A 25,924-nucleotide genomic window follows, 5' to 3' on the forward strand; every position below is an offset into this window, starting at 1 on the left:
GTTCTAGAAACATCACCCGTGTATTAATTAATAAATATTTTATACTATGTATTTCATAAATACAAAGTAGATAGAGTTAAGTATCCGTGAAAATAATTCTTACTTAATCATTCAATGAGCAATAAATAATTAAATATATACGCTCGAACCTTTGATTACGTTAATCACTCTAGGTGTACTCGGAAACTTTATAATTTAAATAAAATGTTGGTCCAATATAGTTAAATCTCGCACAACTACTAGTAATTAGAAAAAGACTTTCTAAGAAAGGCACACAAAAAGAAAGTGACCTTCCACTACAACTCTCATCAACATCATCATCTAATCGCCAATCAACCACGTTTTGTAGTTGTATATAATTATTATTCCCCAATTCATTTAATTTTTCTCTACTTGGAATCTTTCAATACCCAGTATTAATCAAAGAAAAACCAGATAAGATTGGTGGTTGTCTCAATTATTATTATTAACCCATATTTTATCCCCTTTTTCTCTTCATTATTGTTCCTACTATAATTCCTATTTACAGGTATTCAAAGTTCTCATCTTTCTTGTTTAATTTTTAAGTCATTTGTGAAATTCAAGTTTTTTTCAGGTTTGATTTCTGGGTTTTTGATATTTTTGTTGAATTAATTCGTTTGTTAATCATGGGTTCATTTTGTTTTTTGGCTTCAATTTCTTAATTTTTGTGGGGTTTAGGAATATTAATTGGTATGATTAGTGGGTATTTATCCGAATTGCGGATCAAAGTTTCAAACTTTGACATAATTTTTGTGGTAAATTATTAAGATTTTTTGTTTAATTAAATTCCGTTACACTTAATTAGTTGTTTATCAGATAATCAGCTGTTTTTGCGGCATGATTATCGTGCTTATGAGAGTGATAAGTGGTTTGTTTTAACTTCTAAGGTCACGTTTCTTTCACTTCAGAACTCTGAAGTTTCTCAGGCACTTTATATTGGGTTTAGTTTGAAGCTTTTATTTGAAGCTTAAATTTGATGAGACAGAAAAATTCTTAGTTGTGTTTTAGAGTATCTTTTAGGTTTCTACCTTCTAAGTAAGTCAATTTCTTGCAATTTCTAGGTTTTATATTTCAGGCTGTTTGAGTCATTTTTCCTGAGTTTACTTTGTTTAACTTTTCATGATGATATGACTATGTTCACACTTCGTGTATGTAGAATATTTCTGTTGAATTTTAACTAGATTGGCTTCGTTGTAATTTATTTTAAATTTTAAACATCTCTCTTGAGTTTGGGAGATGGTGAATCCATCCTCAGACTTTGCACTGCTTATAATTTTTAAAGTGTACAAACATGTTCTTAAAATTTTAATTTAATGTTGTGCTGAAACAGTATTCTTATTCCATATAGTTTGCTAGTTGTTCTCAAATTTGGTCTATTACTGTCTTCTGATGCAGGCTATTGATAATTTAAGCTCATATATTGGTGGTACATAGTATCTGGATTGTTAAATCATGGGTTCAGAAGGTCCTGCACCATCACCAGTAACGGTTCATGTGACGGGTTTTAAGAAGTTCCATGGAGTTGCCGAAAATCCAACTGAAACGATTGTGCGTAATCTGAAAGAGTACATGGAGAAGAAGGGTTTGCCAAAAGGGTTGGCTCTAGGAAGCTGCAATATTCTTGAGACTGCAGGACATGGGGCAGTCGTTCCTCTTCATCAGACGCTGCAATCTGCAATTAACGAGAATGATTCAGAATTGCCTAATTCAGGGAAAGTTATTTGGGTCAGTTCCTCTTTACTTACTTCTACATGTTTTTTTCAAATAACCTTTGATGCAGACTAGTTGTTTCAAGTCTTGTTGTTTCCCTTTCTGAGATCTGTTGTAATTAAAGCTGAATCATTACTTTTCTAAAAGCCGTTGAAGGCGTTGATTCTGTCAACGTGGAGTGCTTGACTTGTGCACTTTTGTTCTGCCTATACGATACGTTGACCATCATACTTTGAGTAACCTATTAGCCTTCACTTATTGAAGAAGTTTTATGGTATGATCATAGATAGTGATACAGACCCATTAGAATCCAAGAAATGGTGAAAATCTGTCTGTTTTAGGCTCCTATTATGTTTTTAGCAGCAGCAATAAAACGCTATATAAAAAAAAGGTTTCTTTACTTGGGATAAGAGGATTAACGTTGTGCTTCTTATGAGAAAACTATTTCCTGGCTCTGCTCAATTTCTGATTCTGTAATGTGATTTGTGCATTAGATTGTCACAAACAGTTATGTTTGGCCTATGTGGGCAGGAGTGAAAGGAAGTAGCTTTATGTTTGGTTATACAATCTGTTGTGTAAAGTAGATTTTCTGGTTATGAATTGAATCTGAATGTCACTTTTCATCGTTTATACAAACGATCTATTCTCTCTAGTATTGGTAAATACTCTCTCCTCATTATAAAACTTGGAAGCTGGATTAATGTTGGAGGTTGGTCTGGTTAGACCATACAATGAGACATTATACAGCCTACAAGAATGAGAACCAAACCATCCTAGGATCAGTTTACAACCCCCTAGCACCCCTCCCCATTCCCCCCTTAAAGAGAAAGGGTCCTTGTAAAAAGTATTTTGTGGTGCGTTATAATGTTTTGATGTATTTTTATTTGTTTACTGCAGTTACATTTAGGAGTTAATAGTGGCGCTACACGGTTTGCCATTGAGAATCAGGCTGTCAACGAAGCCACTTTTCGCTGCCCTGATGAAATGGGATGGAAACCTCAGGTTATATGGATTCCCTCTTGTTATCCTCCTCTGTTTAAGCCTTTCACTTATACTCCGGTGTCTAATTCTTTCTCTATTCACTTGCAGAAAGTCCAGATTATTCCTGCAGATGGAGAGATCACTAGAACAAGAAAGGTAATTTGGCACTTTTCTTATGCTTTCATTACTATGTGCTCAAACACTTTCATCTTTTTGTGTAGTGCTGAAAACCACCTTAAGATGAATACTGGATAATATTAAACCACTTATATTACAGTTTTTTTGAGTGTCAAAGCAATCTTTGTGATGATATGATGAATGTTGTTTAGTTGTTTACCTTTTTAGGACACTGTGTAGTTGTTTACCTAGTATCTGAATGATTGGATTTTGTTTCTGGAAGTTGGGATATTTCGTCTTGTTGTAATTGCATTTTCTCCTTTTCATCACCTTGCTGGATGCCCAAAATGCAACCTGGTAGATCAGCATCCTAAAACAGTTTTCATTATTTAACATACTCTGTAGTAAGTATAAATTATTCTAGTAATATTAAAATTGCTCATGCAAATATTAGGTGAAAGACTGATAAATATTCAAAGAATTAATGCCGAAAACAAAAAAATATCTTCAACGAGAATGAAAAGTGGACATCCGTGTTCAAGTTTCCCAAACAGGTTTTCTTGTTTGGAGAACAGCTCTCCAGCTTGTGTTAATTATCTCTTGAAAAACTATATTCTCTCTGGTTTACAAGTTCTCTCTCACAATAGACTATTCACTATATTGAACACTAATTTCTGTAAAAAGTGAGGTTGGAGATCGAGTACTGGAAACTTTTGTCGTTTGGAAGTGCAAAGGGTTTACGTGTATTTAAGAGTACCTGCTCATCACAATTAGTTTTTTTTTTTTTTTTTTTTTTTTTTTTTTTTTTTTTTTTTTTTTTTTTTTTGTGAGGAACATCATAATATAGGTATTAATAACCTGATTAGTAAATTCACTTGGTCCAGCAAAATATTTGCCAAGGACATCATCTATAAATTGCTAAATACTTCGTAATTGTGCTAGACCATTAACTTTCAATGCACCCTGTCAGTGAGTAATGGATTTTTCGTCTACTTTTGAGCTTTAACTTGCCGGCAAGGTGTTTAAGTGTGCTCTCTTTTTGCAGTTTGAGAGGCAACAGCTATTTTTACCTATAATTCTTTCTCTGAGTTCTACTCTAATAGACTACCTAATTCACAAGTTTCCCTACCATACTTAATTCACAAGTTTCCTTACCATTCTATTAGAAGTTTAGAATAGAACTCAGAGAAAGAATTAGTATGTTGATGTTTCCTTTTAAGTTGTTGTCCGTCTGGGATCACATGTTGCCAATACTATCGATTACTCCTTCAATTTCGTTTAAGTCATGTATGTAGGGTTGTAGTTGTATCTTTTTCTTTTTCCTTTTCCTTTTTTGTAAAAATAATGGAATGATTGTAGAAGTGGTTATCATTTCACTGGTATTTCAACTAACTAGTGAATTGCTGTTTATGACGAACATATAATTGTCCTGTGATACAAGAAAAGTTATAGATAAGTACTACTCATGAATAATATAATATGAAGCTCTAAAATCTTGAAACTAAGTCGTTATGCATTTTTTTTTTCTTGTATTATTGATAGCACTTCAATTTTCCATCGTTTAAGTCATTTTTATTTTTTATCCAGACTTCACTCCCTGTTGAGGAGATTACATCGGTTTTGACGAAGAAAGGTTACGAGGTGATGACATCCGATGATGCAGGCCGCTTCGTGTGTAACTATGTCTACTACCATTCACTCTGGTTCGCAGAGCAAAACGGGACAAAGTCCCTATTTGTACATGTGCCCCTATTCTCTACTATAAACGAAGAAACCCAGATGCAGTTTGTAGCTTCCCTATTGGAGGTACTTGCATCCTTGCCGTAGCACTCTAGGTAGCAACTCGCGTCTTGTCCAGTGCTTGTGTGAGTTTGTATTGTTGGGTTTGTATTCAGAGTGCAGGAGAATGGAGGCATGTTTGTTACATGCCGGAGGAAACCGTCTTAAGTTACTAATTACATCTTGGGCTCTCTCTTTTCTATCAATCTTTTGGCTAGTATTCCAAAATTTCATTAGTATATATGCAATTTGCTTTGATAATGACCAAAGATAATCAGGAAGAGTCTTTAAAACTCCATTTGATTCCAGGAGTTGTAGACAATTATTTTTTACTAAAACTCTTCAATGGTATTATAATGATAAGTATTAAGTTTAACAGTCCTACACTCAACTACTTCATCATTGACTCATGGAAAGCAACTTAATAATATACTCAGATGTTTTGAGCATTATTATACTAGTTGATGTTATTATGAGGTGATGACTGGACTTGACTAAGCTAATTAATTAGCAACAAATATCAAAATCAAGATTATATCTTTGACAAAAGATATAAAGATTATATCTTTGATTATAGGATTAATTGATTAAATGATCTGTTTCATGAAATAGTGTCAATAAGGATAAGGACTACCTTATATTCGTACTTGTTGCTAATTAATTAGATTAGCCAACAAGCTAATTAAGTGTCATCTTCTGACTTTAATCACAAGCTTTCAAACCTTTAATAGATGTTGTTAACCCCCCTTGAAAAAATCCTACTTCATATAACCTCAATTCTTATCACAATTTTCATCAAATCTTAACATTCAATAACATGAACTTGCAAATAATGATTATAATTATTATAATAGTTAATAATAGTAATTGACGATATATGCGACTAATATTATGCCTGGTTATGTTTTAGTACGGAAATTATTGAAAATTCAATGGGCTACATGGAGTATTTAGTCCTTGAAAAAAAAAATCCATATATGTGGTTTCTTTTATAGATTTGATCTCATGACCTCAAGATTAGCATTAATATCTTCTTATTTACCAAGCTAAGCTTCGTCTAGTGATTAGGATTGTACCTTCCAACCTTAAAGTTAGGTGTTCAATCCCTATTAGTGATATTTTGAGGGTGGAAATCCTTTACCATTTCCCCCTCAATTCACTAAATTATAAAACTTTGGAGTGTTTTTTTTGTTTCTTTTTTGAAGTGAAATATTAATAATTTAAATAATTTAAATTATATTAACCTAGAGTGAAGCTCGAGTCAAGAAACTAGTTTCATCGATAAAAAAAAAAAGTAAAATATTTCTAAAATTGAGTTACCTCAAAGAGTTACTTGTAACCTACAAGTATAACATATTGCAATGCCCTTAGTTATCATGGAGCATTACAATACACAAGTGTTTTGAAATTAGGCACATTAAGAGTCCGTTATCTTCAGTTTATTTTTTGATTCAACTCCAATAAGTTCAGTTTTTAATTTCCTTTCCACATAAAATATTCAGCTCAGTTCAATTCAGCTCAGTTCAATTACTCGTAATAAGAACATACCCTAAGAACGTGTTTAGACAAAATCAGTTTAGATAAGTTCAAAGAAGCTATCTTACTCCGTATTAGCCATGCTCGGACACAATATTAGTTAACACTAGAAGCAACTGGAGCAAGCCCTCCACAGCCGACCACAGTCCACACCACAACAATGCGTCAAATGAAGAAGCGAGAGGGAAGTTGAATAAAATTTAGGAATGAAGTTTACATGTAATCCAACTCCATTAATCTTTTTGTTTGAAATCCCTTTATTTTCCAGAAATTATTCCCAATCTTCCTCTTCAATCAACGACCGTACTGTATTTCTCAATTCAGTTAAAAAACAATGCAAATTAGGGTTTTCAAATCTCAATTACCCCCTTTCCCTTTTTCACCAAATGACCTCTGTTCGTCCTCTTCCTTCAATCTTACGTTTCAATCAGCTTTTCGCCGCCATTCTTAAACTGAAGCATCTTCAACCTCATTCCATCATTATCTCTCTCTTCGCCCACCTCCATTGTTATGGTATTCGACCCGATAGGCATTCATTGGGTATTCTTGCCAATTCTTACTGCCATTTGGGTCGTATCGATTTCGGGTTTTCTCTTCTTGGTAAACAGATTAAACTCGGGTATCCGCCCGATTGTGTTACCCTTACCACCTTAATCAATGGCTATATCAATAATGATAAGCTCCCATTAGCTGCTCAACTGTTGGATAAAATTGTCGGCTTAGGTATCAAACCCGATATTGTTACTTATGGTGCTATGTTCAAAGGGCTTTGTAGGATCGGCGACAATGCCGGTGCTCTTGATTTGCTTGAGAGAATGCAGTCACAAGGGCATTGTATGCCTAACCTTGTTATATATAGTACTGTAATTGATAGTCTCTGTAAAGATACGATGTTACAAGAGGCTCTGAACTTGTTTTCTGCTATGAAAAATGAGGGCATTCAACCTGATGTTATCGTTTATAACTCGTTGATTCGAGGTTTGTACCATTGTGGATACCGGGATGAGGGTAAGCTTATGTTGAATGAGATGTTGGAAGACAACATTGCGCCGACTGTTGAGACTTATAATATGTTGGTTGATGTGTTTTGTAAAGACGGGAGTGTTGATGAAGCCTATGCCGTTCTTGAGCTAATGATTGATAGTGGTGAGGCTCCGAATATCATTACTTACAATGCTTTTCTTAATGGTTATTGTTTGCGTGGTCAGGTGAATGATGCGAAAAAGATTTTCATGGCTAAGAATAGTTGTGAGCCTAATGTTGTCAGTTTTAATACTGTGATTAATGGTTATATTAAGCTTAATTTCATTGACAAGGCTCTAAACATATTCCAGGAAATGTATCGGAAAGGAATGACACCGAATGTTGTAACCTATAATACTCTTATTGATGGAATGTGCAAAGCCGATAAACTCCCACTTGCACTCCAGTTGCTATTGGAAATGCAAGCTCGAGGAGTTCCTCCAGATGTTTTCACGTATGCTTCATTGCTTGGTGGCCTATGCAGAAGTGGCCGGCTTGATGAGGCAGTAGCATTGCTCGAAAATATGGAGGTTAATGGTGTCAAGCCTAATACTGTCGTGTACAATATCTTAATTGACAGCTTCTGTGAATTTGGGCGCGTTAAAGATGCTGAAAATATCTTCTGTCATCTTCTGTCAAAGGGTCTACAGCCTGATTGTATAACATACAATATAATGATTAAAGGCTTCTGCAAGAAGGGATTAATGAATGAAGCTGATGATTTATTGAGGAAAATGGAGGAAGATGGTTGTTTCCCTGATGATATTACCTATAATACAATCATCAGAGGCTATATTCTCAATCACGGCCTGTCAAAGGCATTATACTATCGTGATCTTATGGTTAGCAAAGGATTCAAAGCTGATGCACACACTTCCTCATTATTTGATGATCTCCTGTGTTATGGTAACTCGAGTTATTAGTCCGATTGCCTGCTTCAGGTATGGGCAAGTTTGCAACTAGAGGAGATTTTGGAGCTGGGATAATCAAATTTGGTGAAAACATCTTCCATTGGCTTCAGAAGTTTTAACATCTTATTGGCTTTTGTTGGAGATTGGTTTTCAGCTTATTGATTTTTTCAATTTAGGATAGGATTGTATATACACACAATACTTGTATATTTGTATACTTTACATTCATCAATTATACCATACTTTTTTGACTCAGAAAAACTCTGTCTAGCACAGAATAAGAGCTTGACCTTCAGTAAGTTTACAACGCACCAGGACAGTACCTTTCGAGCCTACAGACTAACAGATTTCAATTAGAAGTTTAAGAACACATCATGTGAACAGATATGTTTGTTCTTTGACAGTTTTCTGTTGTGTGACGCCTTCCTCCTAGCGAAATGGGTTGTCTTGATCCCAGCAATTATAGTACCAATTTTGTTCTCAGTATTAAGTCCTAATCCGAATGTGGCAATTAGAATCACACGGAGCAACATTGACCAATAGTATACATAGGCGGATAGGCCTACACGTCTTAGAGTTTGGACTGCAGGCTCATCTCTTGAAGTCTCGCCTCATCCTTACTCCTGAGTCCTCACCGACCATCTTAGGATAGATCATAAAATTCTAAGATCCCTCGCACCTCTCTCCTAGTATGCTTACTTATTTCTCGATAGGGATGTCAATGGGGCGGGTCGGGGCAGATGTTGCCTTCCCATCCCCATCCCCACCTAACATTTTCATCCTCATCCCCATCTCCGCGGCGGGTCCAATATTCATCCCCATCCCCGCTCCACCCCCCACTAGGATATTCATCCCCATCCCCGCCCCACCCCCCCACTTAGATATTCATCCCCACCCAAGACCCACCTAATCACTGTCTCTTAAATACACAATCCTACATGATTAATACTCAGTACGGATTATAATAATAAAACATTCTTAATATTATACACATTTTTTGTTTATAATATAAGTGTAATACAAAGTATTATAATTAATATTTTATTTGATGTAATTATTTTATAAAATAGTATAAAGGTATATAATTTTGTTTTTAAAAATATATAGACGTGGGTATAAGGTGGAGATGGGACAGGGCGGGAATGGGGCGGATACAACTTAAAATCCATCCCCGCCCCATCACCCATGGCGGGTATGGTTTTTATCCCTATCCCCGCCCCACCACCGCCAAACCGAGATCTATCCCACTTATATCCACGCTTTTTGGGAAATTTTGGAGATTTCGGGGTCTGGTATCGAAAAGACTTGAGATTCTAGGGAATACCTCTCGAGATCATATAATGTTGTTTGGAACCATATATGATCATTATTTGTTGTCATAAATGGTCGTGGTAGGCTTGAGTTAATGAAATTAGTGCAAGTTGTAAACCGGTAAATTGGACGTTTAAAGGCAAATTGGATGGTTCCACTCACCCAATTGGACTGCCGGAGGGTATTAGCGACCGTGGTAAACATTTCGACAATTTTTATTTTTGAGCCGAAAAAAAGTCAAAATTTCAAAAAAATTGAAGGCTAATGTCCACGTTTTTTGAGAAATTTTGGAGGTTTCGAGGCCCGGAATCGCAAAGTCTTGAGATTTAAAGGAATACTCTGGGGGTCATATAATGCCGTTTGGAACTATATATGATCATTATATGTTGTCCTAGATGTTCGTGGTAAACATTAGTTACTGAAATCGGTGCAAGTTGTAAACCAGTAAATTGGCCGTTTAAAGGCAAATTAGTTCCACCCACCGAATTGGACTCCCAGAGGGTATTAGGGACCATTGTAAATATTTCGGCAGTTTTTATCTCCGGTTAAAAAAAAGTCAAAAAATTACAAAATTGAAGGCTTTTAGAAAAAATTTTAGGTTTCGGGGCTTGATGTTGAAAAGTCTTGATATTTTAGGGGATACATCTCGGTGTCATATAATGCCGTTTGGAACTATAGTAGGCTTGAGTTATTGAATTCCGTGCAAGTTGTAAACTGGTAAATTGGTCGTTTAAAGGTAATTGGATGGTTCCACCAACCCAATTGGACTCCTGGAGGGTATTAGGGACCATGGTAAACATTTCGGCAACTTTTATTTCGGGAGAAAAAAAGTTGAAAATTTCCAAAATTGAAGGCTAATATCCACGCTTTTTGAGAAATTTTGTAGGTTTCGTGGCCCGATGTCGAAAAGATTTGAAATTATAGGGGACACATCTCGGGGTCATATAATGTCGTCTGGAACCATATATGATCATTATTTGTTGTCATAAATGTTCGTGGTAGGCTTGAGTTAATGAAATCGGTGCAAGTTGGTTGTTAACCGATAAATTGGCTGTTTAAAGGCAAATTAGATAGTTCCACCCACCCAATTGGACGCCCGGTGGGTATTAGTGAAAATGGTAAACATTTCGGAAATTTTTATTTCCGTGCGAAAATAAGTCAAAAAATTCAAAATTGAAGGCTAATATCCACGCTTTTTGAATAATTTTGGAGGTTTCGGGGCCCGGTGTCGAAAAACCTTAAGATTTTAAAGGATACATCTGGGGGTCATATAATGTCGTTTAGAACCATATTTGATCATTATATGTTGTCATAAATGTTCGTGGTAGCCTTGAGTTAATGAAATAAGTGCAAGTTGTAACTTGGTCGTTTACAAGCAAATTGGATGGTTCCTGTAATCCCCCGTATTTTTAAATATTTTATAAATGAAATTTTATTTTATTTATAATATTTATTTGTACTTTTCCGAAATTTAATTACAAAAGTTTCAAATTATTAATATTGGTCAAAAATTATTTTAGCACAAACTATTTTATGAACCTATGTTCTACAATTCATGATCATACAAACAAAGCCTAGTCCATTTCATTTACCTAATTGGCCCAATAATTTTATGAGGCCCAATCTTCTTACTTACCCTACAACATTCTCTCCCATAAATACCCCATTAATCCCCAAAAATTTCTCACACCAAAAGGTTAGTCTTATTTTCTCTCTCCTTTGTTTTATTAATTTGTATAATTATAATTATTGATTTATGGATTTTGATTTTATTGTTTGAAAGTAATTTAATTAGTATCAAGTTATATTTTGATGACTAAACTTTATAATTTCAGATTTTATAAGTATCATAATTTTCAGATTTTGTAAATTTTATAACCTAGGGTTTTTAATTATTGAAAATCATGATTTTAGGGTTTTTATGAACAATTGATTTAGGGCTTTTATAGTAATGATGTTTTGAAATTTTGGTGATTATAACTAATGATTAGTTTAACTTAATTCCAGATTATTTTGAACATGTAAATTCGTGTTTTAGTTTTTAGATTTTCGTTCGTTAATATTAATCCCGTTTTAATCCCGATCAGATTCTGAACTCATCCGATTTTGATGAAAAAATAGTGTTTTCCATGTGGAAACAACGTTTTAAGAAAGACTCACTACCTTTTGTAGTGAGCGCCACCCTCTCGTGGCCAAATTCAGCCTCTAAATATGATTTTCGGGCAGTTTTTGATTTTAACGAAGTTTTTTTTTACTTAAAATATTATCCTTGAGTTTGATTAATAAAATTAATTATGTTTAAAGTTAATTAAACATAAATATATGTTTTTATTGAAGTTTTAAGTGTTGGAAATAGTTTCTAAGTACTACTTTTAATGTTTTATAAAGAGGGTTTAATCACCCATTAAAGAGGGAGATTTTTAGGGGTTTTTATATAATTTTCAGATTTTTATTAGACTTTGAACTTGTTGTAATTTCATGTATAAGAGTGTATTTTAAGGTTTTTATGAAGAAAATTTAAAGAACTATATATAAGCCTTTAATTTTAACTAAAGGGAAGGTTTTAAAGTGTTGTTTGATTTGGATTTTGAAGGTTTTAAAGTAAGTTAGTATTGCTGTAAATTTGATTGATTGGGTATTGAGTGAGATGTTATTATTTGGCTTAGGAGAGGAGTTTATTGAAGGTGATTTCTAGTTAGTAAAGTGACATACCAATTCGTTTGCTCAAGGTACGTACAAGTTACGAAACCTTTCTTTTAGGTGCATGTTTAAGGACGACGGATCGAGAACTTAGTATCATGTATAGGGATGACTGAGTTAAATTGTTTGGTTATACATTGTGAATTTCGTATAACGTGCACTATTTTATATTGCAAGTATTATTTGTGCTCTAATTATGCAAGGTGCGCTTAGAGGCAAAGGTATATTATTGGTGTAATGATTAATTTATTACTCATTCATGATTATGCAAGCAGGATGAGTAAAGGAAGAATTTAAGTCTTCTAAGACGAGGTTAAGGTTTTGGGGTGCCTTATGCACTCAAGGTGTTTATACACCGAGGTAGTAAAGGAATAAATAATAAATGTTGCTTGCCACTAATAAATCAAGAATTGAAATTGAAAAGTTGTTTTACTTTATTGAATTGATATTGGATTGATTGTATTGTTATGCATATGAGTCATCACCAAGTCTAAACCTGTAAATCACGTAAAGTGCAAGATGGATGAGCAATAAAACTCTGGATTGGTGCACTTCTGGAGTAATGACAATCAGGGGTTGGGGTACATGGGGTATTAGCCGTGTACTTTTCTCGAGGCCGTCTGATCTACGAGTCTCTTATTTCAAATATTTTTCAAAACTAGGAGTTAGGTGAGATCTCATACTAACTACGGTCACGGAGTCGCGCCCGTGGTCGTTGGATGTTTATTGATGTTTCCGAAAGGAGGCATGGGGTTTTTCTTTTATTGATGTTCCAAATGGAGCATGGGTTGGACAACCTTGTCTATTGCGTAATCCAATGAATAAAAATAATGATTTACCTATTATTAATTAATGGAGTCTTGATAATATAAATAGTTGAGTCGTGTGTTGAGTCTATAATTTAATGATGCATGATGATTGATTATTAGTAGCATGTTATGGATTTCTTAATTTATTTTGCAGCTTGTATGTACTCAGCTTTGCTGATTGCGTGCTTTGTGTGTCTTTCTTTGGTCATGGCCTTCGCCTTTCAATGACCCTGTGACGATCCAATTTTTACACTTGTAATATTGGGGAGCAGAATTACCACAGGTTCTTACACATGCAACATTCATCAGGGTTGTGGGATCTTGAGTAGAGAGTTGATTGTTTGCATTTTATTTCTTTTGCAAGTTTGAATTTATTTTAATTCGATTTTATTTGAAACTAATTCTTTTGGGTTTGAATTTATTCGAACACTGGAATTAATCACTTACTACTTTTATTGGGTTTTGAATAAGGGCCTTAATGGTTCCAAGTTGTATGACTTAATTTGGTTTCATTCGTTGGTTTTGAAACTTATTTATAACTGATTTAGTTTTTCCGCTGCTATTTTCTGATAAAGCCTTAACGTTTGAACACGTGGCGGTAGCACGCCAGTAATTCTCTTGAATGTTGTTCAGGGTCCTCACAAGTTTAAAGAGAGAATTATTGGGGTGTTACAGTTCCACCCACCTAATTGGACTCCCGAAGGTGTATTAGGGACCATGGTAAATATTTCGGCAATTTTTATTTTCGGGCGAAAAAAAAGTCAAAAAATTCCAAAATTAATGTCTAATATACACGCTTTTTGAGAAATTTTGGAGTTTTCGAGGCTCGGTGTTGAAAAGTCTTGAAATTCTAGAGGATATATCTCGGGGTCATACAATGCCGTTTGGAACCATATACGATCATTATTTATTGTCATAAATGTTCATGGTAGACTTGAGTTAATGAAATCGGTGCAAGTTTTAAACCGGTGAATTGGTCGTTTAAAGGCAAATTGGATGGTTCCACCCACACAATTGGAATCCCGCAGGGTGTTAAGGATCATGGTAAACAATTTGGCATAAAATTTTCGGGCGAAAAAAGTCAAAAATTTAAAGCTAATATCCACACTTTTTGAGAAATTTTAAAGGTTTCGGGGCTTAGTGTTGAAAAGTTTTGAAATTTTAGGGGATACATCTTGGGGGTCATATGATGCCATTTGGAACCATATATGTGTAGGAGATTATAGGTACTAATTGCGGAATTAACATGAATCATATTCATATAGCACCAAACCAAGGATCTCATGCATAACACATAAAGAAGTAAGAATTATACCTTTGAAGCGTGATTCCACCGGTGATCGAGCAAGAACTAGGGAGATAAAGAACCTCAAGTGTGATTCCTCTACTTGGTCCACGGGCACAGATTAAGACCTCCACTAATGCTAGTTAGTCGCGAGAGAACTCTTCAATCGACTCTCTACGGAGATGAACGAACAACGAACTAGCCAAGAACCACCGCGCAACACCACGAGGACCACTAGGGTGGCCGGTCGTGGGTGAGAGGGGAGAGATATGGCCGTGAGTTTGAGAGGGGAGAGGGCTTTGGATGTTGGTTGCTTAGATTCACAATTCACTGTATGTTAATTGTGACTTAATTAATCAACCCTAGGCATGACTATTATTTATAGATCATATCTCTAAATAATAGTCCAAGTCAAAGCCCAATTCCTAATCCCACTCAAACTACACTTAGCCCAATCATACTTATGACTAATTAAATGCTCATGAGGCCCATTAATGGGCCTCTAACTTGCTTAACCCATTACCCTTGTGTGTGACCTTATAGGATCCATTCTAAAGGGCTTTGGACTATTTGACTAGCCCAAAGATCATCTCTCATAGTCTAGCAATAGAGGATGACGCCCCAATAGAATGAACTTATTATCTCCATAATAGTGATCCTTGATATATCTAGTAATTGCACTTATCGAAGACACAATTCCTTCAATATGATCATTATTTTTTATCATAAATGTTCATTGTAGGCTTGAATTAATGAAATCGGTGCAAGTTGTAAATCGGTAAATTGGCCGTTTTAAAGCAAATTGGATGTTTCCACCCACCTAATTGGACTACCGAAGGGTTTTAGAGTCTATGGTAATCATTTCGCCAATTTTTATTTTCAGGCGAAAAAAGTTAAAAAAATTCCAAAATTGAAGGATAATATCTACGTTTTTAGAGAAATTTCTGAGGTTTTGGGACCCGGTGTCGAAAAGACTTGAGATTTAAGGGAATACATCTCGGGGTCATATAATGTCGTTTGGAACCATATATGATCATTATTTGTTGTCATAAATGTTCGTGGTAGACTTGAGTTTATGAAATCGGTGCAAGTTGTAAACCGGTAAATTGGACGTTTAAAGTCAAATTGGATGCTTCCACCCACCCAATTGGACTACCGGAGGGTATTAGAGACCATGATAAACATTTCGGCAATTTTCATTTTCAAGCGAAAAAAGTCAAAAAATTCATAAATTGAAGGCTAATATCCACAGTTTTTGAGAAACTTTAAAGGTTTCGGGGTTTGGTGTTGAAAAGTTTTGAAATTTTAGGCGAGATATCTCGCGGTCATACAATTCCATTTGGAACCATATATGATCATTATTTGTTGTCATAAATGTTCATGGCAGGCTTGAGTTAATGAAACGATGCAAGTTGTAAACCGGTAAATTGGTCGTTTAAAGGCAAATTGGATTGTTCCACCCACCCAATTGGACTCCCGGAGAGTGTTAGGGACCATGATAAACATTTTGGCAGTTTTTATTTTTGGGCGAAAAAAAGTCAAAAAATTCCAAAATTAAAGGCTAATATCCACACTTTTTGAGAAATTTTAGAGGTTTTGGGGCTCGGTGTCGAAAAGTCTTGAAATTTTAGGGGATAGATCTCGGGGACATATAATGCCGTTTGGAACCATATATGATCATTATTTGTTGTCATAAATGTTCATGGTAGGCTTGAGTTAATGAAATTAGTTCAAGTTATAAACCGGTAAATTGGTCGATTAAAGGCAAATTGGATGGTTCCACCCAGCCAATTGGACTCCCGGAGGGTATTAGGGAACATGGTAAACATTTCGGAAATTTTTATTTCCGGGCGAAAATATGTCAAAAAATTCCAAAATTGAAATACACGCTTTTTGAGAAATTTGGGGTGTTTTGATGCCCGATGTCGACAAGTTTTGAGATTATATGGGATACATCTCGGGGTCATATAATGCCGTTTGGAACAATATATGATCATTTTATGTTGTCATAAATATTCTTAGTAGATTTGAGTTAATTAAATCGGTGCAAATTGTAAACCGGTAAATTGGCCATATAGAGGTAAATAGGTTGGTTCCACCCACCCAATTAGACTCCCGGAGGGTATTAGGGACCATGGTAAATATTTCGAAAATTTTTATTTCCGGGCGAAAAAAAGTAAAAAAATTCCAAAATTGAAGACTTTTGTCTACGCTTTTTGTGAAATTTTGGAGGTTTTGGGAACCGGTGTCGAAAAGCCTTTAGATTATAGGGGATACATCTCGGGGTCATATAATGCCGTTTGGAACTATATATGATCATTATATGTTGTCATAAATGTTTGTGGTAGACTTGAGTTAATGAAATTGGCGCAAGTTGTAAACCGGTAAACTGGCCGTTTAAAGGCAAATTGGATGGTTTCACCCACCCAATTGGACTCGCGGAGGGTATTAGAGACCATGGTATACATTTCAGCAATTTTTATTTCTGGGCGAAATAAAGTCAAAAAATTCATGAATTGAAGGCTATATCCACGCTTTTTGAGAATTTTTCGAGTATTCCGGGGTTCGGTGTCGAAAAGTCTTGAAATTTTAGGGAATACATATCGGGGTCATTTAATTTCGTTTAAAACCATATATGATCATTATTTGTTGTCATAAATGTTCGCGGTAAGCTTGAATTAATGAAATTGGTGTAAGTTGTAAACTGGTAAATTGGACGTTTAAAGGCAAATTGGATGGTTCCACCCACCCAATTGGATTCATGGAGAGCATTAGGGACCATGGTAAAAATTTTGCCAATTTTTATATCCGAGCGAAAAAAAAGTCAAAAAATTCTAAAATTGAAGGCTAATATCCACGCTTTTTGAGAAATTTCGAATGTTTCAGGGCCCGGTGTCGAAAAGCATTGAGATTTTAGGGGATACATCTCGGGGTCATATAATGCCGTTTGGAACCATATATGATCATTATATGTTGTCATAAATGTTCGTGGTAGGCTTTAGTTAATGAAATTAGTGTAAGTTGTAAACCGGTAAATTAGTCGTTTAAAGACAAATTAGATGGTTTCACCGAGCTAATTGGACTCCCAGGGGGTATTAGGGATCATGGTAAACATTTCGGCAATTTTTTTTATTTCTGGGTGAAAAAAAGTCAAAAAATTACAAATTTGAAGGCTATAATCCACGGTTTTGAGAAATTTTGGAGGTTTCGGGAGAGCTGTCAATTTGGGTATACGGGCCAGGATTGGGTCGATAAGAGTGGGTCGGGTCAACTCGGGTTGGGTCAATTCGGATTAACTCCATAACCTATGCGGGTCAGGTTTGGGTTTGGTCATGCTTGAGTCGGGTCATACTTTTTATCAGGTTTGGGTCAAGTTTAGGACGAGTTAATAACAGGTCGGGTTACATTCGGGTCGGGTGTACAATAGATCGAGTTTAATTCGGATTTTGAAAGGTTAAAAAGGGTTAGGGTAATTCTCGGGTTTGAGTCGGGTTCGGTTCAAGTCAATAATTTACGGGTTAGAATCAGGTAGGGTCATTCTGGGGTTTTAGTCGGGTTCGGTTCAAGTCAATTATTTGTGGGTTATAATCAGGTTGGGTTATTTTCAAGTCGGGTCATTCTCGGATTCAAGTCGGGTTCGGTTCAAGTCAATAATTTGCGGTTATAATCGGGTTAGGTCATTTCCAAGTCGGGTCATTCTCGGATTCAAGTCGAGTTATGTTCAAGTCAATAATTTGTAGGTTACAATCAGGTTGGGTCATTTCCAAGTCAGGTTATATTCAGGTTCAACTTACCATAAATAGATAATTATCATTTTTATCAAAATAATTATTTCCTTTAACTATAATATATATGGCAATATACTAGGGAACTATAGTATATAGTTTAGTGAGATAATTATCTTCTTTGACCATACAACAAATATATACTATATTTAACTCTTAAATTTGAGGATGATGCTCCTTTCTTTTGTTGGCCTGGACTGACTTGGTCTCCCTAGACAAAATGCTTTGATCAACAATAATAAGGTGGTCTAAATTGCATTTAAGGTGATTTGAAATCGGGTCAAAACAATTTGGGTTGAATTTAGGTCGGGTCAATAACAAGTCGTGTTGATTTCGAGTCGGGTTAGTAACAGATCGGGTTGAATTTTTGGGTCTGGTTAGTAATAGGTATGGTAAAATTCCGGTCGGGTTAATAACAAGTCGGGTTGAATTTGGGTCAGGTTAATAACAAGTCGGGTTGATTTCGGGTTGGATTTGTAACAGGTTAGGTTAAATTCGGGTCGGGTTAGGGACGGATCGGGTTGAAATCAGGTCAGGTTAGTAACAAGTCGGGTTAAATTCGGATTTTGATGGGTTAAAACGGGTTTAGGTCGATTTCGGTTCAATTCGGGTTCGGTTCAGGTCAATAATTTACAGGTTACATTCGGGTTGGGTCATCTCTAGGTTAGTTCATTTTCGGGTTCAGGTCTCACATACTTGGGTCAACTCGAGTCTAGGGTTGGTTTCAGGTCGGGTTTGAGTCACCATTTTTTCGGGTTCAGATGAGTCGGTTAATAATCGGGTTTGAGTCGGTATTTCGGATCGGGTTAACTTTTGAAAGCTCTACTACCATGATGCAAACAAAAAAAGACCGAGAAAATATTACTTAAAATTTAATAAACAAAAGTCAGAAAATCAAGAGAAATAGAAGAGCAGGAATAACGATGACGATTAATTGCAAAGCTGCTGCTGCTAAAACACCATACTTAGCTTCCTGTCTCCATTAATGGTGTTTTTCTGTTACAAGGCAAATCACTTGGAACTTACAATACTCAACAAATGAAGATTACTCCTAATTTCAGATGTTCTGCTTCCATTGGTAAATCTTCAACTCTTCTTCTTCCTTGTATTAATTCCCCTTTCAATTTCATCTCTCAATTTTATTTTTCACGACATTTTTCCAGTAAAACAATTATTGCAATTGAAGACCGTAAACTATTTCTCAATTTTGTTAGAGAACAATGCAAATTAGGGTTTTCCGATCTCATACTTCCACAATCTCTCTTCAATCAATTGATCTCTTTGCGTCGTCTTCCTTCAATCGTCGTTTTCAGTCAGCTATTCACTGCCATTTCCAAATTGAAACACCTTCATCCTCATTCCACCATTGTATCTTTCTTCAGGCAGCTTGAATTACTGGGTATTCGATCTGATAGGCATTCGTTGGGTATGCTTGCTAATTCTTACTCCCATTTGGGTCGCGTTGATTTGGGGTTCTCTATTTTGGGTAAAAGCCTTAAGCTTGGTTATCCTCCTGATCATGTTTTCTTTCACACATTAATCAATGGCTTTATCATTAATGATAAGCTCCCTCAAGCTGTTCAATTGTTGGATAAGACTGTCAAGTTAGGTTTCCAACCTGACATTGTAACCTGTGGTGTTATGGTGAAAGGGCTTTGTAGGATCGGCGACAATGCCGGTGCTCTCAGTTTGCTTAACAAACTGCAATCTTCTACTCATTGTAAGCCTAATCTTGTCATATACAGTACAATTATTGATAGTCTTTGTAAAGATAGGCTGTTGCGAGAGGCTCTGAACCTGTTTTCTACTATGAAAATGGAGGGCATTAAACCAAATGTTATCACTTATAACTCCTTGATCCGAGGCCTCTACAATTCTGGATGCGGAAAAGAGGCTAAGCATGTGTTGACTGAGATGTTAAGGAGCAACATCGTACCAACTGTTGACACCTACAGCATTCTGGTTGACATGTTTTGTAAAGATGGTAATGTTGAGGAAGCACAAGCCACATTGCAGTGCATGACTGATAAAGGTGTGGCTCCAAACATCATAACTTACAATGCTTTACTCGATGGTTATTGTTTGCGTGGTCAGATGGAAGATGCGGAAAAGCTACTTGACCTTATGAAACAAAACGGCTGTGAGCCTAATCTTATCAGTTTCAGTACTATAATCAACGGTTATGTCAAACTCAAAGACATTGACAAGGCTCTTACTATATTAGAAACTATGTTTGAGAAAGGGATAACACCAGATGTTGTTACCTATTCAACTCTTATTGATGGCTTGTGTAAATCCAATAGACTTAAACCTGCATGCCAGTTGTTCGCAGATATGCAAGCTTACGGAGTTACTCCTAATGTTGTCACGTATAATTCATTGCTTGATGGCTTGTGTAAAAGTGCACAACTTGATGAGGCAGTTGCAATACTTGAAGATATGGACGATAAAGGTATTAAGCCTACTACTGTTACTTACAATATCTTAATGGACAACTTATGTGAGGTTGGGCAACTTGAAGACGCAGTAGTTTTCTTCAGTGATCTTCAATCTAAGGGTCTACAGCCTGATTCTAAGACATACAATATCATGACTAAAGGATTCTGCAAGGAGGGATTAATGAAAGAAGCTGATAAAGTACTGAGAAAAATGGAGGAAGATGGTTGTTTACCCAATGATATCACCTACAATACTCTCATAAGAGGATATATTCTCAATAATGACTTTTCCAAGGCCTTATACTATCGTGATCTTATGTTTAGCAAAGGGTTTCAAGCTGATGCACACACTATCTCATTATTTGTTGAACTCTTGTATTCTGATAAGCTTAGTATTTCGTCTAAGGGCCTGCTTCAGAAGTTCCTAGAATGACTTGAAGTTGAAAATAATTAAGATGATTGCGAATCATGAGATATTTTGGATTTTTGCTGATCAAAGTTTCTGGTAATGTTCTATATCTGAGGTGACCTTCCATTCTTAACTGCAATCACAAGATCACCCGAGGAGTTGGGTAGAGCCTTAAACAAATGGTAAATACTCTGGCTTAACATTTTCGTGTTTTAGCTTTTCTATAATTGCTTGGTTTAATGGTTTTTATATGTGATTTGTTTTAAGTTTTTAACTTACCCTTGTTAAGCTAATGTTGGCTTGCTGGCATCTCACTTTGTTACATTTCCTGCTGGTCCTTGGATCATTGTTTTTATTCTTCTATTTTAGTCAGTAAAAAATTGGCTTTTGAAAAATGGCTAAATGATTCTGTTTGACTATTACTTGCTGGGCCTTTACTTGATCAAAGTTTTTGGTTCTATCACACAAAACATGGTGGTTGTTGGATTTGGGGAAAATATTTTTTTTCTCTGTCATGTAGGAAATGAGAACTGCATCTTGATTAAGGATGCTCTGCAGTTGTGACTCTTGTAAGTATAAAAATACATATCAGAAGAAGTATATTGCTGGCTAGTGGCTAAGGCTATTAATATAAAACTTACCCAATTGCTCCTTTAGTTCTGAGGCATAATTGTACTCTATATAGAAGCCACGCGTATGTTCATCCTTATATATTCTTTACATTAAAATTTGTGGCAAATTTGATTGGTCTATAGATAATTGTTTGTAATTTGTCTGACTCCGGGCGTCACTTCCTTGTAATCTGGACTTTGTTGATTGTAAATTTCTGATGATACTTAGGTAATTATAAAAAATGACCTAGCTACCATTAAAGGTTATTTACACTATATTTGGATAGCATTAATGAAGGGAAAGAGAAGGGAGGAAAGTAAAGAAGGGGAAGGAATGGAAGGGAAGGGATAGACTAAAGAGTGAGCTTCCATTAATTTTCCAATTTTTTCCATTATTTGGGATTTCCCTTGTATTGAGTTGGAGAAAACCTTCTTTGAATTACTGATCATTTGATGTGTCTCAATCTTCTTGGCCATCTAAAGTCTATTTCTAACCAAATTAGCCAGGACTTTATAGGTTGGTTCTACTTTCTACCATTCAAAACAAATTTTCTAGGTGTGTGTGATGGTATCTCAATCAGGTGATGTGTGCATGACTGTCCTTGTTTGTTGCTTCTGCTTGCACTGAATTCTCAATGAATTAACTCCATGGATGCTATAAGATATGCATATGTGTATCCTCCTACTTGCCTACATGACTTTTTAATGAACATTATTATAACATGAACACAAGTGTAATTACTCGTGTGATTGAGTGGGCTGTATGGATAGGGTTGTTATTGAGCCAAATCGACACTGAGTGGTTTGAGCTCTACAATATGCAATAATAGCATAATGGAGGAAGTATATAGATATAGTTGCCCTCCAAAAAACCAAAAAAAGAAAAAAAGAAAATTCTGTAGAATATATGGATGAGGAAATAGACTTGAGATGGGCAAGAAGTCTTGGTATTGTGCTTAATTTTCTACCCCATTTGGTAGAATAGTGAGTGGCGTTGACCCCTTGTGTTTTTTTTGACAAATGACTCCTTGTGCTTATGTTCTCATAGAATGTTGATTAGTATAAGAAGTCTAGTTCCAAAGCATTCACTGCTCACTCAAACAATCTACTTTTTTTTTTTTGAGATACACCATGGCTTTCTGGTGGTCTGCAATATGCCTTTTGATTTTCTTAGTTTCATCATTACTTTCTCTTGATTCTAGTAATATCGCTCTTGCTAACAATTCTGTTCCTGCTCCCTTGCAGTATCCGAAGCAGTTGTGCCATCATCAAGAGAGCTTAGCCTTGCTTCAGTTCAAGCAAAGCTTTCTCATTACTTGTTCTGCATCTAAATCGGCCTTTGCACATCCAAAGGTCAGAACATGGCTGAATGAATCATTTGATGATCAAGTGAAAAACGGAACTAGCTTTCATACTGGTGATTGTTGTATGTGGGACGGTGTCAAATGTAACAAGGAGACAGGTCATGTGATTAGTCTCAACCTCAGTAGCAGTTGCCTTTACGGCACATTTCCTCAAAATAGCACTCTCTTTAGCCTTGATCATCTCCAAGTGCTTGATCTGTCTGATAATGACTTCAACTTTTCTCAAATCCCGTCTGCCATTGAGCGCCTTTCCAAACTAACAAAGCTCAATCTTTCTTCATCCGATTTCAGTGGCCATATTCCATTGGGGATTTTGAAATTATCCAGCCTCTCGAGTCTTGATCTTTCCCTATCGGCTGTAAGTGGCTCCAAATTGGAATTTCAGCATGATTTGAGTTTTCAGAAGTTGGTTAGTAATTTAACTCATTTAACCCGACTCTATCTTAATTTTGTTGATATATCATATCCTGTGCCTGTTAGTTTAACCAACCTGACCTCTCTAAAATCTCTCTCCCTTGCTACGTGCAATCTATATGGTAGATTTCCACCAGGTATATTACTGTTGCCAAAGCTTGAACTAGTCGATTTGAGTGGCAACGTCAACCTAGAAGGATTTCTTCCAGAGTTTTCGTCTAATAGCTCTCTTCAAATTTTAGATTTTAGCAGCACATCATTTTCTGGGGAATTACCCCATTCCGTTGGTAATCTTGGCAGCTTGACTGAGTTAACCATCTGGAAGACCGGTTTCACCGGACAAGTCCCATCCTCATTAGTTAACTTGACAAAGCTCACAAGCTTGACTCTCTCGGATCTTAGTTTTAAGATTTATCCTCAAATATTAAACTCCTGGTTGATTAAGCTCAGTAAACTGGAGCACCTAGCACTTCACAATACGGGTTTATGGGGTGAAATCCCACCTGCTCTAGCAAACCTTACTCAACTCAATTGGTTGGATCTTAATTCAAACCCACTAACAGGTCCATTTCCAGTTTGGCTAGCAAATCTAACAAAGTTAAACTACTTAGATCTACTTGGCAATCAGTTTCAAGGTCTGGTGATACCACCGTCGTTTTCTCAGCTGATTAATCTTAAAGCACTCTTCTTGTCTTCCAATGGCTCAGTTGCCATGTTTGACACCTTGCTGAAACTTCCATATCTAAATATTTTATATTTGTCTGATATTAACCTTAGATTCTTTCCTAATGCAAGCACCAATTCATCCCTTCCCAAGTTTTCTGTCCTGGAACTTCAATCATGCAACTTAACAGAATTTCCGCAGTTCCTGCATCATCAAGATAATCTAATGTTCCTATCCTTCAAACAAAATAACATTGTGGGCACCATACCGCAATGGTTTGTGAACAGAACCTTAGACAGTCTATCAGAACTCGACCTTAGTGACAACTTTTTAACGGGCTTTGAACAGCCACCTCAAGTCTTCCTCCCATGGAATAATTTGGGGGCGTTGTATATTCAGGGAAATTTGTTCCAAGGCCGACTTCTAATTCCTTCAAAGTCCTTGCTAGTTTACCATGCCTCTGGAAATCGGTTGTATGGAGACATCCCGAAGCAAATCTGCAATGCTAGTTCTCTTGCATACCTAGATTTGTCCATGAATAACTTCAGTGGTGAGATCCAAACCTGTATTGGTCCTCGGCTAGGTAATTCTCTGCAAGTTTTGAATTTGCGTGGCAATCTTCTTCAAGGCACCATTCCTCAAACATTCACAAGGGCTTGTAAGTTGAAGATGATTAACTTAAGCGAAAATCAATTGAAAGGACCGTTACCAAAGTCGTTGTCCAATTGTCGAATGCTTGAAGTACTTGATGTTGGGAAAAATCATCTTAATGACACTTTCCCATCATGGTTAGGAAGTCTTTCCAAGTTGAGTATTCTTGTCTTGAGGCATAACAATTTTCATGGCAGGATACCAACTCCGGAGCCTGGTCATCATTTTAGTAGCTTAAGAATAATTGACCTATCTAATAATTTTCATACTGGTAATTTACCTTACACATACCTTCGAAACTGGCTTTCGATGGAAGTTACAAGCGAAGCTCAGTTGAATTCATCTAGCTCTGAAATTGAGATACATATTAGGAGTGGTTCAAATATATTTATGACATTGCATCAACCTTACTCCTATATAATCACCATCAGCAATAAAGGCAGTGAAACAGTATACTCGAAGATATTGACTGTGTTTCGGGTGATTGATTTCTCAAGCAATAGCTTCACGGGAGGAATTCCGGTTCTTCTTGGAAACCTAAGAGGGCTTCAGGCACTTAATTTATCCAACAATCAACTTCATGGAGGTATCCCATCATCTTTTGCAAACATTATAGACCTTGAAGCATTAGATCTTTCTCAAAACATGCTCTCAGGAGAGATCCCACAACAGTTAACTGAGTTAACATTTCTTGCGGTCTTCAATGTCTCTCACAATCGTCTTGAGGGACAGATACCTCAAGGAGAACAATTCAACACTTTTGATAATAGCTCTTTTGATGGGAACTTAGCACTCTGTGGATTTCCATTGTCGGAGAAGTGTGAAGATACAGACCCTCCTCAACAACCACCGCCAGGAGTGAAAGAAGAAGACTCGGAGTTGATTGATTGGATAATTCGATCTTTGGGATGTGCAAGCGGGTTTATTGTAGGTTTTATCATTGGGAAAATCTACATAACTGATAGGCATCATGACTGGTTTATGGAAACTTTTGGAAGGAAACGACCGAAGCCAAGAGCGAGGAGATCAACACAAAGCCGCAGGAGAAATCGGTGAATTTGCAGAGATAATAGGGTCTGAAGTAGGTTTACTTCTTGACCTTAAACTATGCACTTAGTTTCTATATGTCTTGTGTTTGAACATGTTCCTGCTTTTGTATTCCCAATTATGGACTATATATGTAATATTTCATGGTTGTTTGGTTGCACTTTGAGAAGTTACACTTTTCTTGTATTTGCAATTTCTAGGCAATATTGTTAGATCATAAAAATTTGTTTTCCAATTTCATGGGAAGCTTGACTTATTTTGTGGGAGTAGAACTTAATAGGAAATTTCTTATGCTCATGTCAACAATCAATCTCTCCAATTTTCACTTCCTAAGAAATTAGACTTCCAATTAATTAGA

General features: G+C 36.1%; 2 protein-coding genes across 4 annotated transcripts; both read left to right on the plus strand.

Moving 5' to 3' along the window:
• Positions 1-233: 233 nt before the first annotated feature.
• Positions 234-4,814, plus strand: LOC145628639 (uncharacterized). 3 transcript variants are annotated; one of them, XM_081680992.1, is made up of 5 exons: positions 234-595; positions 1,417-1,746; positions 2,629-2,733; positions 2,821-2,868; positions 4,417-4,814. In XM_081680992.1, exons 2-5 carry the CDS (start codon positions 1,474-1,476, stop codon positions 4,654-4,656), a joined length of 666 nt encoding a protein of 221 aa, XP_081537118.1. In that variant the 5' UTR covers positions 234-595; positions 1,417-1,473; the 3' UTR covers positions 4,657-4,814. The 3 variants fall into 3 exon arrangements, with proteins under 3 accessions (XP_081537118.1, XP_081537117.1, XP_081537119.1); XM_081680991.1 differs by having other exon boundaries at positions 236-529; XM_081680993.1 differs by lacking the exon at positions 234-595 and adding an exon at positions 1,034-1,056.
• A 16,042-nt stretch (positions 4,815-20,856) lies between these two features.
• LOC145628638 (receptor-like protein 6) lies at positions 20,857-25,726 on the plus strand. Its single transcript, XM_081680990.1, has 2 exons — positions 20,857-20,997; positions 22,672-25,726. Exons 1-2 carry the CDS (start codon positions 20,995-20,997, stop codon positions 25,573-25,575), a joined length of 2,907 nt encoding a protein of 968 aa, XP_081537116.1. The 5' UTR covers positions 20,857-20,994; the 3' UTR covers positions 25,576-25,726.
• Positions 25,727-25,924: the final 198 nt, after the last annotated feature.

The sequence above is a fragment of the Chenopodium album genome, chromosome 4 (assembly GCF_948465745.1).
Source record: "Chenopodium album chromosome 4, dcCheAlbu1.1, whole genome shotgun sequence".
NCBI classification, from domain to species: Eukaryota; Viridiplantae; Streptophyta; class Magnoliopsida; order Caryophyllales; family Amaranthaceae; genus Chenopodium; species Chenopodium album.

Excerpts from the sequence above, each read along its gene's own strand:
- LOC145628639 (XM_081680992.1), top strand. The coding sequence starts at position 1,474 with ATGGGTTCAGAAGGTCCTGCACCATCACCAGTAACGGTTCATGTGACG. Across the intron at positions 1,747-2,628 it reads ATTCAGGGAAAGTTATTTGG|TTACATTTAGGAGTTAATAG; the intron begins GTCAGTTCCTCT and ends TGTTTACTGCAG. Across the intron at positions 2,734-2,820 it reads AAATGGGATGGAAACCTCAG|AAAGTCCAGATTATTCCTGC; the intron begins GTTATATGGATT and ends ATTCACTTGCAG.